General features: G+C 37.5%; 1 protein-coding gene across 4 annotated transcripts in view; it reads right to left on the reverse strand.

The window, feature by feature from the left end:
* RIC8B (RIC8 guanine nucleotide exchange factor B) overlaps positions 1 to 12,039 on the reverse strand; it is a 100,524-nt gene that overhangs the window by 56,859 nt on the left and 31,626 nt on the right. For all 4 annotated transcript variants that reach the window (XR_016510427.1, XM_090272567.1, XM_090272565.1 and 1 more), the window contains exons 3-4: positions 11,374 to 11,982; positions 1,600 to 1,694 (exon numbers count right to left, since the gene is read on the reverse strand). Coding sequence is in view for 3 of the 4 variants with exons in the window: in XM_090272567.1 (XP_090128693.1) it covers positions 1,600 to 1,694; positions 11,374 to 11,982 (704 nt within the window). In the remaining variant the exon portion in view is untranslated. The remainder of the gene's footprint in view (positions 1 to 1,599; positions 1,695 to 11,373; positions 11,983 to 12,039) is intronic.

Genomic DNA, 12,039 nt, shown 5'->3' on the forward strand with positions numbered 1-12,039 from the left:
TTTTTAAATTTATTTAAAGCAGAGGCAATGCCCAAGTTACTTTTTTGCAGATTTAAATTTATTTGACTTGTTTAAAATGCCACTTGTATTCTTATAAAGCACCATGAGCAGTTTTATGTTAAAGACAGAGGTCTAGTTATTGCAAACCTGACCTTGGAGAGAAAGCAAGAAGGCCAGCCTTGGCCAGACAGCTCAGTTGGTTAGTGTTGTCCTGGTACACCAAGGGTGTAGGTTTGATCCCCGATCACGGCACATACAAAAATCAAGCAATGAATACACAAATAAATGGAAAAATAAATCAATGTCTCTCTCTCTCTGTCTCCCTCCCCCACTATAAAAATCAATAATAAATTTTTAAAAAATAGAGAACTAAAAATATGCATTAATAGTTATTCAGTTTTTTTTCAGAGAGGAATAAATTTTTACAGCAGTCCACTAATATTGTAACAGGCAAATAATAAAATTTTTTTATAGTAATATTTTTGGGGGGGACCCAGAAAACAAAATTTATTTATAAAAATTGTGTATCTATTCTTATGTTTAAGCTTCAGTCACCTTCAAAGTACCCTCCATTTGATGCAATACACCTATCGAGACTTTTTTCCCCACTGCTCAAAACAGTTTTTGAACTCATTGATTTTGATGCCATTTAGTGCTTCTGCCATTTTTTGTTTCAACTCTTCTGTATTAGCAAAATGATTCCCTATGAGGACTTTTTTCATCGGGGAAACAAAAAACAGTTGCTCAAAGCGAGATCAGGTGAATAGGAGGATGGGGCATGGGGGGTCATGCCATTTTTGGTCAGAAACTGCTTAACACTCAAGCGTAATGTGGGCAGGTGCGCTAGTAAATCACCCATCATGAAATGGGCAAACATGTTGTAAGAGTCTTCAAAAAAACTTCACTGAAGCCAAACACAGCCTCTCACAACAATGCCAGCTGGTGCACTGATACAGATGGGTTCCTAAGAACACTCACCAAGCAGGGGAAGCCTGTACTACAGGGGCCAGCCCTCCAGAGATCATTTTGTTTTCGGGGGGCGGGGGTCTTTGTATTAATATTTGAGGCTGTGATCCAATTCTTATAAGTTTATAAAACTTAATTAATATTGCTTAAGATGTATTATATTTTCTTGATAAGTACTCTTACAAGGAAATTAGTGAGGATATTAGTTTAAGTGTAGTAATTAAAAGCAGGGTTCAATTCCAAACTCTTTCACTTATTAGGGCTATGAGATCCTGGAGAAATTGCTTGATCTATTTAAAGTGAAAAATAGTTAACACCTACCTCCTAAGGCCATGTGATGATTAAAAGGAGTTAATCTTAATAAAGAACTTAACATAATGCCCCTTACAGTACTCAGTAACAGTGCTTTTATCACAGTTGTTCTGGGTTCTCTTGTTGGGGCTCAAGTTATAAGTCAAAGGCGAGAGAATGAAAATTTCTCATCAGAGCATAGTAATGATTTCTAAACAACCAGTTACCTGACTTACTATAATATTTTCACTTCCTAGTGCTTATAACAATTAAAATTAGATGCTTAAAACAGTAACAACTGATGATGTCCTTCACTGCGATATGAAGAGAGAGGTGACCTACCTGTGCAGCTCTTCGGTTTTGTCTTCAGTTGGACCTACGATTAGTAAACAATGGCGAAGGACAGCTGCCATGACACGGAACTGATGAGACTCACTCTATGGCAAATAAAAGAGAAGAAGGGAAGAAGTGGGTATTGAATGCTTTAATGAAGGAGCCTGGTACATCGCTACACCCCTCGGAGTCACCTCATGGCCCATCTGCCCTTCCAGACAGTCAGACTTAGACGTGACGGAGAGGTCATAACCACTGTCGCATATCAGCAGGTACAGCCACCTCCAGAAACGGCTGAAACCAGAAGTTGTTGATCTAGCCCCTCCCTCAAGGGCATGTCAGGCACAGAGTCACGTTCAGCATCCATGCCTTACCCACTCTATTTTAAGATCAATTCAACTAGGGATCTTTTTCAAGAAAGTCTACATTCTTTTGTTCAACAGTATACCGTTGCAGTTTGCTAATCACCATAAAAGTTCGTACACATGTAATGCTATCAGATATTTGAGGAACACATTGTACATCCTTAATAAAAATGTCTCATCTCTTAACTTTCAAAAGCAATGGATTAAAATCTATAATCTATTGACTTCATTTTAATGACTCTTCTTAATCTCCTAGTTCCTCCAAATCTTGCTCCTAAAGTTTCCCCAGTTACCGGCAAGTAATGAAAAACAAGTGATCTGAGTTTAATCCATTTTGTTTATTCATTGATGGTATCAAAAACAGAGAGAGTTAGAGGGAAGAAGGCAAATAACAGGAAATAAGCTAAGCTTTGAATAATCAGTTAGTTTAACTCCTTATTTTTAGTGAGATCTTGGATCACTACAATTTCTTTAATTATCTGCACAGATCATCTGTCTCTTCTTCCAGAATTTTGGTAATTAAGAAGACATAAAATTAGTGAGAATTATGATAGACATCCTTCAGAAAGGTCCTAATTACTTCAAAAGCTATTAATTAAAAAAATAAAAAACTTCAGTATACATATAATTGATTTAAAGTCTGTCGTCGTCGGCAGCCGTCCGTCTCGAGAGACGATGGTGTAGCTTCTTAAGAGTCTATCTGCACCGCCAAGAATGGCTGTGCAGTCCGACTCGGGAGTGACATAGTATCTGTCTCCTCCCGTGTTGAATCGACATCTTGCGATGACGCTGAAGCTACAGAGCCTGGGCAGGGTAATATGGAGGGTCTGCTGTTGCCCATGCAAGTCTGTATAAAGTGAAATATATTCACATATAACTCAGTTCTTCTAGAAAGAAGGTATCTCTTATAAATCTAACAAACAATAGGGCACACTTTCATTACTCATAATGCAGATGACAATATTAAACACAACACTATCATGGATAGATGTGGAAGAGATGATGGCCTCAGTGGCATAATAGGAAAAGCATTGCACTTGGAGTCAGGAGGGTAGGCTATGACCTTAAGACAAATCATATAGCGTCTCTGAGCTGAAGTTTCCCTACATGTATCTCCACAAACATGAGGTTGTTAGGGCTGTAACAGGATTACATTAAAGATGATATACATGAACGTGTTCAGTGCTTTCAATGAAACATGTGAAGGAGAGAAGCAAGAATGAGGGAGGAAGGAAACAAAAGGTGAGATTGATAAAGATGAAATGAGAGATAATGAAATAATTGTGTGCTGGGGGGATGGGGAAGAGCAAAGGAGCAGGACCAGTGGAATGCCAGACACTAAGACTGGCAGGGATGGAATGAATGCTGTCCCTTCTGCCATCCACCTTCAAACGCTTCCATCAAAACTAACGCGTGAATATACTTTCATTGACCCCAAATTACGCAAAGCACACTGAAATGCATGCAAAACTCATCCGTTAACTCTTAATCATATTGTCCTTGGTTTTGAAATTAACTGGGAATGCACTTCCTTTTAAATTAGGTTTTTTAAAAATTCTAGACACCACAATTGTTCTCATGCTGATTTTGACAGGCCTTCTGCAGAACTGTCCATTTTGGTCTTTCCATTATTTGCAACTGTAAACCCCAAATCCTATTCCTTCTGTCCCATTTCCTCCTGTCCCAATTTTCACAGCACCGATTCCCAAGTTGTACCCTCTGTCTGCAATGCCCGCTTCTACCATAAACCCATTAAATTCTATTTCTCTACTCGAAACAGCTACTGAAATCCTGACTTCTGCCTCCACTCTTGGCATCAGATTTCTTTTCTTCTTTAGGTCTCAGCTAAAATATTTTCTCCGAGAAGCCCCTTCTCTGACCACCTTATCTATATAGACTCTCTCCTTTATTATTCTCTGCCACTACATCTTGTTAGGATTTCTTTCACAAAATCATAATTTGTAATTCCGTATTTGTTTATATACTTGCATATATATTGCCTTCTCTCCTAACCTATTATGGTCATAAGTTTAGAGGGCATCTGTATAATAGGTATTCGATCATTTTTAACATAAATGGTAAAACTAAATGCCTAACTCATAAGTGTAGAGCTAGATCAATTTTCGCAAAATGATCACTTCCATATAATTAGCACAAAAATGAGCAATGCCAAGATTAAGAACCCCTGAATTCCAGGGGTAATCCCAATGTCTAATATCACAGGTTAGTAGTATTTGTTGCCACTAAACTTCATATGAATGAAATCATTCATATAATTGGTTGTGAAATTCATCCACGTTGTTGTGTGTAGGTACAGTTTGTTTTCTTTCATTGCCTGAAAGCAGTTTTATTTGCAGTGCAGCTTGTGAACCACTGTTTGTCCGCATACTGTTCGCCACCGATGTGCAAAGCCATGAGTACAGAAGGTGCACATGAGCATTTAGAAATTTTCACACCGCCTGACATTGTGTGAAATATGTGTTATACAAAAGTTTCATTCTGACAGCTAGGGGAAAAAGCTAGTCTTTTACCATGGTTAGGTTAAGAAAACACTGCTGTATACAATGAATACATTACAATTTGCTTATCAATCCTACTCTCGGGACACCTGGATTATTTCCGGTTTTCAGTTATATTGAAGAGTGGTGCTATGAACGTACTTCTTTACATGTCATTTAGTATGCTGGGTCATGGGGCAAGTACATATATGAAGTGTTAGAAGGTACCGACCGCCAAACAGTGTTTCAACCAATTTATACTCCCACCAGTTACGCTACAGCCGTCCAACACTTGGTGGGGTCAGCCTGTTTAGTTTTAGCCATTCTTATGTGCAGTGGTCTCATGGTTTTATTATGCATTTTCCTGATGACTAATAAAGTTGGACACCTTTTCATATGTTTATTTGGTCATCTGGATAGCTCTTTGGTAAAGGGCCTGTTCAAGCTTTTTGCCTATTTTTCTAATTAGGTTGACTGACTTTACTTGTATGTATTTGTAGAACTTTTTTTTTTTTTTTTAAGATTTTACTTATTTATTTTTAGAGAGAGGGGAAGGGAGGGAGAAAGAGAGGGAGAGAAACATTTATATATGAGAGAAACAACCGGGGAACTAACCTGCAACCCAGGCATGTGTCCTGACTGGGAATCGAACCAGGGACCCCTTGGTTCACAGGCTGGCACTCAATCCATTGAGCCACACCAGCCAGGGAGGATCTGTTGGACTTTTTAATGTACAGTATTCTGGATTGAGTCCTTTATTGCCTATATATGTTTCAAATAGCTTTTCCTACTTGGTGGCCTGCCTTTTTATTTTATTTTCTTGATGAACTCATTTTAATGAAGCGCAATTGGTCAATTTTTTCTTGGTTTGATCTTTATTTTGTCCTGTTTTAGAAATCTTTGCCTATTTAAGAAATGTTTGACTTGTATAAGATAAAGTCATAAAGATAATTTTTGGTTTTCTCCTATTACTTTTATTATTTTACCATTATATTTAGGTCTCTTATCCACCTCAAATTAATTTTTTGCATATGGTACAAGGTAGAGATTCAAATTCATTTTTTTTCCATATAGCCACACAATTAATCCAGGGCAATTTATTAAAAGCCCCCCCTTTCCCTCACTCTACTTCAATGTTGCCTGTATAATAAATCAGTTGACTGCATATATGCAGGCTTATTTCTAGACATTATCGTATCCATTAGTGTAGGTCTCAACAAACATTTGTTGAATGAATGCTATTATCTCAGAAGTCTTACTTAACAAATCTAAGAGTGGACACTATTTCCTACTGTTGGGTTATTTTGCCGTGTGATTTTCCATAAATAATTTAGACCCTCTGGTCTTCAATGTTCTCATTTCTCAAGTGGGGTTAATCCTCCTGTCTCACAAGGATGATAAAAGGATTAAATACAATTGCTCTTTATAAAACATTGTACAAACCCACGTTACACAACTGTCATTTACTTGCTTCATGATCTTTATTTTGATATCGTTAGGGCATCAATATTCTCTCGTCTGAAATCACACTATCTCTGAAGGCTGAGAAGGAAAGCAAGTGTCTAAGGACAAGGGGAGGAGGAAGAGAAAGCAAGCAGGTTTGCTGTGATAGCGAAAACGAAAACAAGATGACAAAACTCAGGAAATTCTTTGGGATCTCTTCATACAGCCTTTTTTTCTTGATTAAAGATTGTACTGTACTGTTGCTTTTTTTTTTCTCCTGTGTGAACTAGAGAAGATTTCACTTTTGTTTGGTAAAAGTATCAATTTCCTCACACCTTTTCATTCAAAGCTTTAACTGATCTGATTAATGAATGCCTCAGAGAGAGTCTGAAGGGAAACTACTTCACACCAATGAGTCTTAATCTGGTTTTGTTATCTCAGGGTGGTTCTAATGACTTTGATAAGATTTAGAAAACATCCTATAGAAATTCAAGTTCAATTCTATAAAAAGCGAAACACACATACATAGACATGCACGCGCAAATGCATGTAAGCATTCTTACCTGGAAATATTTCGGGTAGCATTTCTTCCCATGTTTTACTCTGGCTCTTTTGCCTACCTCTACCACAGGTATCTGTCCTACTAAATTGTATGTGTTCAAAAATCTGTCTCCTTAGAGGCAAAAATGATCTATTTTACCTCTCTTGCATCTATCATGGTGCTGTGCATAAAGTAACAAATGCTTTTTTGAATTAAATGTTATAAAATAGTGCTGCAATTAAAAGGCTAGAAATCTGCCTGTATAAACAACATCGTTAAAATTTCTAGGCTTCTAGAAAAATTTTTAATAGCTTTGAAAATTTAAAAGATATCACAAACTTTCCTTCCTTTCAACTTCAGATTATTTCTCCAGTACAGATATCAAACTATATCACAACTTATTTTTCATTAAGAAACTATTTCCTGAACATCTACTTTGTACTAGATATGTTGCTTGGAAAGATTATGACGGTGAGGTCAGACATACCCCCAAAGATCTAGAACATATGGCATCTGAAGCAACTATGCACTGCTGAAGTGATTCTTTCTTATTTTCAAACATATAGAAAATACAGAGAATAGTAAATAGTGTAACAAATAGTTGCATATTCACCTGTTTGTACGTCTGATTTTCCTATTACACTGTTAGTTCTTTGAGTGCAGTGAGGCTTTATCTTGTATCTTGTGTGACTAACACAGAACCTGGTACATACTAGGCATTTGATAAATGTTGAAAAAAGTGATTTATCAAAAACATGGCACAGCTTGACAGTTGAGTTTTATTTAATTAATATCACGTCCTTTTTATACATTTCCTTCAAAGGGTCTAAAATAATCATGGAACTAACCTCTTCTGTTACAGTGTGACATTCCCAATTACTTTCTGTGGATACTCACTGTTTTGTTCGGTTTTAAAGATTTTATTATTTATTTTTAGAGAGAGAAGAAGGGAGGGAGAAAGGGGGAGAGAAACATCAGTGTGCAAGAGATACATCGATGGGGTGTTTCTCTCACGCCCCCAGTTGAGGACCTGGCCTGCAACCCAAGCACGTGCCCTCACTGTGATGAAAGGTTGCACGTTTGGTTCTCAGGCCAGCACTCCATCTGCTGAGCCGCACCAGCCAGGGCTCACTGTTTTATTTCACACAAAAAGCATCCTTTGACTACTCAGAATGTGAACTACCTATCTGTTTGCACTTGGTTGTCTGACTCCACCACGTCTGTTGGTTCTTATATTTTCTCATTATATTGCACTGACACGTAGGCCGTATTGCAGAAGGGAATGTGTGCTAAGTAAGGAATCTTTTGAATAACGTGCTCTCTTCCACCAACAGAGAGATTTAACAAAGGGTTACAGCGGAAGGAAGACCTTTTAAATTCACTTCCTAGAAGTGACTTCAGGTCCTGCTGAAGAAATCATTTGCCCTTCTTAAACACACTACCTTTAGGCAAGGGAGAGACAAAGGGAGAGAGGAAGGAAGGGAAATAAGACTGACATCCCATGTGGAAACCAAGCCAGCTAGATTTCCTACCAAATGGAAAGAAATCTCCAAATTAATCTGCAGCTGGTGTCACCACGCAGGCAGAAATTTAACACTGAGGCATGAACCTAAAAATGAACAAACGGCACCAGTTTGCTAAACCTCAAGAAAAGCCTAGTCATTAATTTTGTTTATGGTGAACTGTAAATGAACAGTCATAAAAATACCTACTGAAAGTTAACACCAAAACCAAACATCTGTATTTTCAGTAACAGCTGAGCTGTAAAATAGGTAATGAGTTTAAAAACAGAAATGCCCAGGGTTTGAAAATATAAACTTGCACTATTCTTCTGAAAGTCAATTTGGCAATGCATATCAATGAACCTTAAAGTTTTGAAAAGCCCTTTGACCCAACAATTCTAACATATCAACAAAGAGTTTTACAATAAGAAAATTCACTGTATTACTATTTGAAATAGCAAACAATGGCAAATAGTTAAATGCCTACGCACAGGGGATTTGATTAAGGTTGATAAGCCCTTACACCAAGGATTTATCAACCTTTAACAAATAGGAGAAGAAAGTGGTTGTCAAAAAATGTTTCTTGTTTGCAGAACTCTTTATCTACCAAATAAAATCTAGTTACAACCTAGATTTAAAAAGAAACAGCAACAGCAACAATGAAATGTGCTCTTTTGAAAGTGTGGGTGGGAACCGGGAGCACTGCCCACGGCTGTCCCTGGGGGCTGCTCCTAGGAACTCGATGGCTTCAAGGAGCACATTTTGAAAATCAGTACTCCACAAGAAATTTGTTGTGGGGGGGGAAAAAAAAAAAGATTATAAAATGACTCCATTTTTGTAAAAAGAAAATATATGCTTATGTTTCTATTTATATGTTATACAACGGAGAACAGTTAGAAAGATATACATCAAAATGCAACTAGTGCTTATCTCCATGTGGTAGGTAATTTGTATTTTCTTATTGCTTGTATGCTCTTTCCCCCATGGATCGTCTATAATTAGCATGTATTATTTTCACAGTAAGAAAAATAATATTTTTAAGTTATATTTTAAAGTTGGATTTTCCCCCATAAAATAAGTTTTCTATTATCTGTTTATTTCAGTTGGCATTCTGAAGTATTAACAATTCTTTAGGTGCTTGCTCAACTGGAAAAAATGTCTTTTATGTGACAATCAAGGATATATTAAAACCCAGGTAAATGGACTCCTACTGGCAAGTTTCTCTGCACCATTATTATAGATTTTCTTTATGTTTAGTTGTGGGTACCTCACTAATAAATACTCTATGCTGACTTCTGTATCTTCTCACATGCTGTTCAATTTCTGGGAAACGTTCATCCCCCATTCTTCAAATGGCTGAATCATTCTGTTTGCAGATCTCAGGAGAGACCTTCAGAGGTCTTCTGTGACTGTGCTAAGTATTCTCAACCATTGTACTGTTTCTTTCCTAGCACTTAACACAATTTAAATTACGTATTTGTTTACTTATTTATTACCTGTTTCACCAACAAAACTGGAGTTTCATGAAGGCTGAGACTACACCTACAATTGCCAATATATTACATAACACCAAGCATAACACCTAGCAAGTATCCATAAATATTTGTTGACTGAATGACTGACTAAATGTCCGCTAAAATTCATGGAGACTCAAGCGGCTTAAAATAACCTTTCCCACGCTCTTGCCTAAATGGGTTGGCAAGATCCTGTTTTCAATACTGTTTAAATTTCTGATACTATATAATAGCCCAGAGTCACATTAACAGGGTACATCTTATATTGGCTGTGCCATCTGACCCACAACTCACAAGAGGCACTAGGTCTGCTGAGATGCCTGCTTCAGGACTACCGGTCCTCTCTCGTATAACCTTTCGGAGAATGAGCATTCTGTAACACAGAATGAGTATTTGCCACATCGACATTTTCCAAAGCTCCTTCCAGCATCACTAATGAGGGCGAATCTCAGTTTACTGATGTTTATTACACGTCATCCCATACATATACTGGTGTGCAGTCCTCTTTGTCAGGAATCTGAACCATGAGAGCACAAATTAAATAACAGGAGCTCCAACAACGGCAAACCAACAGTCTCAGAAGAGCTCTTGCAATTAAATGGAAAACTTAAAAACACCAAAACAAATACTGTAAGAAAAATAACCATAGAAGGTACCAAATAGGCACAGAGACATAACATTTTAAATACTTTCAAATATTTGGTTTCAAAGCATAAATGGAGCATGTAGGCTTTCCACATCTTTTTTTGCCAAGTTCCAGGGAAAACTGACCATACTATGGTCATCTAAAATAGCTGTTAGACCTGATCTTCAAATATTTGGTTTGAAAATATAGACCTATTTGCGCTTTAAAAGTCAGATGCCCACCTACTCCCACTATAGCAATGCACTGAGATAATCCTTTCAAAGTAAACTGCTGGCAAAAATAGATCTTTATTTCACAGTGAGAACTGCTTCAAATGGACACAACAAAATGTTAACTTAAGTCCAAAAGTCAATTGTCAGAAAAGATCATTTGATCCCGCACCAAAATGTTTTTCTTTCTTTTTTTTTTTTAAGGCAGAGGCTTAATTTCAAGGTTAAGGAGAGAGGGTAAATGTGAAATGTTAAGATTCTAGAAGCAATCTAGAAGCAAGGAAAAAAGCTTACATATGCTTCACTTAAAATTGTTGACTTCCTTAAACTAAGTTTCTTGTTTAGCATATTGTTCTTGTGGGTACTCAAATATAAACTACCAAATCTGCTTCATTTCGGGTTGCTGGACGGTCCAAACCACAGAAAATGATCTTAGTTTAGAAATAGGTCAAGTGGTTTAAAATAACCTTTCCCATACTCTCATGTAATTGTGCTTGTTTTCTAGGACTGTGTACAAGCATGGAAATCTAGTTGTAGTCCTACACTTCTGATTGTTATCTAACACTATAAAGTAACACTCTAGGAGACTGGGATGATACATGATACAGCATCTTTTACTCTTCTGAGCAGACATCAGTTCTGATTGATCAATGTCAAGTGGCCTGATTTTTTTTAAGATGCCAGCCACTGAAAATGCCTATACCTTTCTGAACCATATTGTTTTGTTTCCCCTCAAATCTTATAATTTATACCTTGTTCCTGAAAGAGGCACTCATAAAAATAAAAAAAGAAGACACCCGGTAATACAACTCAGAAAAGGAATTATATTTGGTGTCTTATAAAACAGTAGTCCATCTTCACCCTATCCTTCCCATAAGTGTTACACAAACGGAAGGAATAAGACTTATAATGTTTAAGAAATTAATCTTGAGTCATACAACTGGTAACGGGAGAACTGGAAATTTTTTCCATTTCCCAACTTAGCATTCCTCCCTTACAGGCAGCTCTAAGGGATGTCCCGGACTGATTCAATTCTATAGTAGATAGTACCCTTCTTAAACTTACCTCTTTATGCACCTTCCAACTGTCTACTGTCACATTGAAGAGAGCTTTGAGGGCCTCAATGGCACAGTCTGTCTCCTGAGGTGAGAGAGGAGGTCCATTTCGGTCTATGACCGATTCGTACTCATCGGTCCACTTGATGCTAAAGGCACTTTCCAAGATCTGGGTTAGCAGCGGTAGTCCCTGGAGCTCATAGCGCAACTGTGACCTGATGTCGGTGTGCAAAAGTGACAGGAGGAAGAGCAAGCGCAAGTCAAAGCACTTAATGTCACTGATAAACTTTCGGTCCTTGCACTTTCTCAGGAGGTTACAGAGCTTTGCAGCAAGGTTAAGTTCCAGGCTGAGCTGCTGTGCCATCTGACTGTTGAACACTATGTTACACAGACATTTTAACGACTCCACAATAACTGGGAACTCTGACGCCTTCTCCAAAGAATCATCCGAGTCATTTAGCTTCGCTAGTCGCAGCAGTATCTGCATATTTTCCTTCGTTGTTACAGGAACTAAAACCTTTTTGTCTCTGGAGAGAATGCGGAGAACTTCGAGGCAGGACACTTGACATGTTGTTGGAATGTCCTTTACAAGGACTTTAAATATGCCTTCACAGAGTTTCTGAAAAACAAGAATGAGAAAGCAAAAATCATTATTTGGCTTAAATGATTTAAAATA

This window comes from Furipterus horrens, unplaced genomic scaffold, assembly GCF_987537825.1.
Source record: "Furipterus horrens unplaced genomic scaffold, mFurHor1.1.pri manual_scaffold_4, whole genome shotgun sequence".
NCBI lineage: Eukaryota > Metazoa > Chordata > Mammalia > Chiroptera > Furipteridae > Furipterus > Furipterus horrens.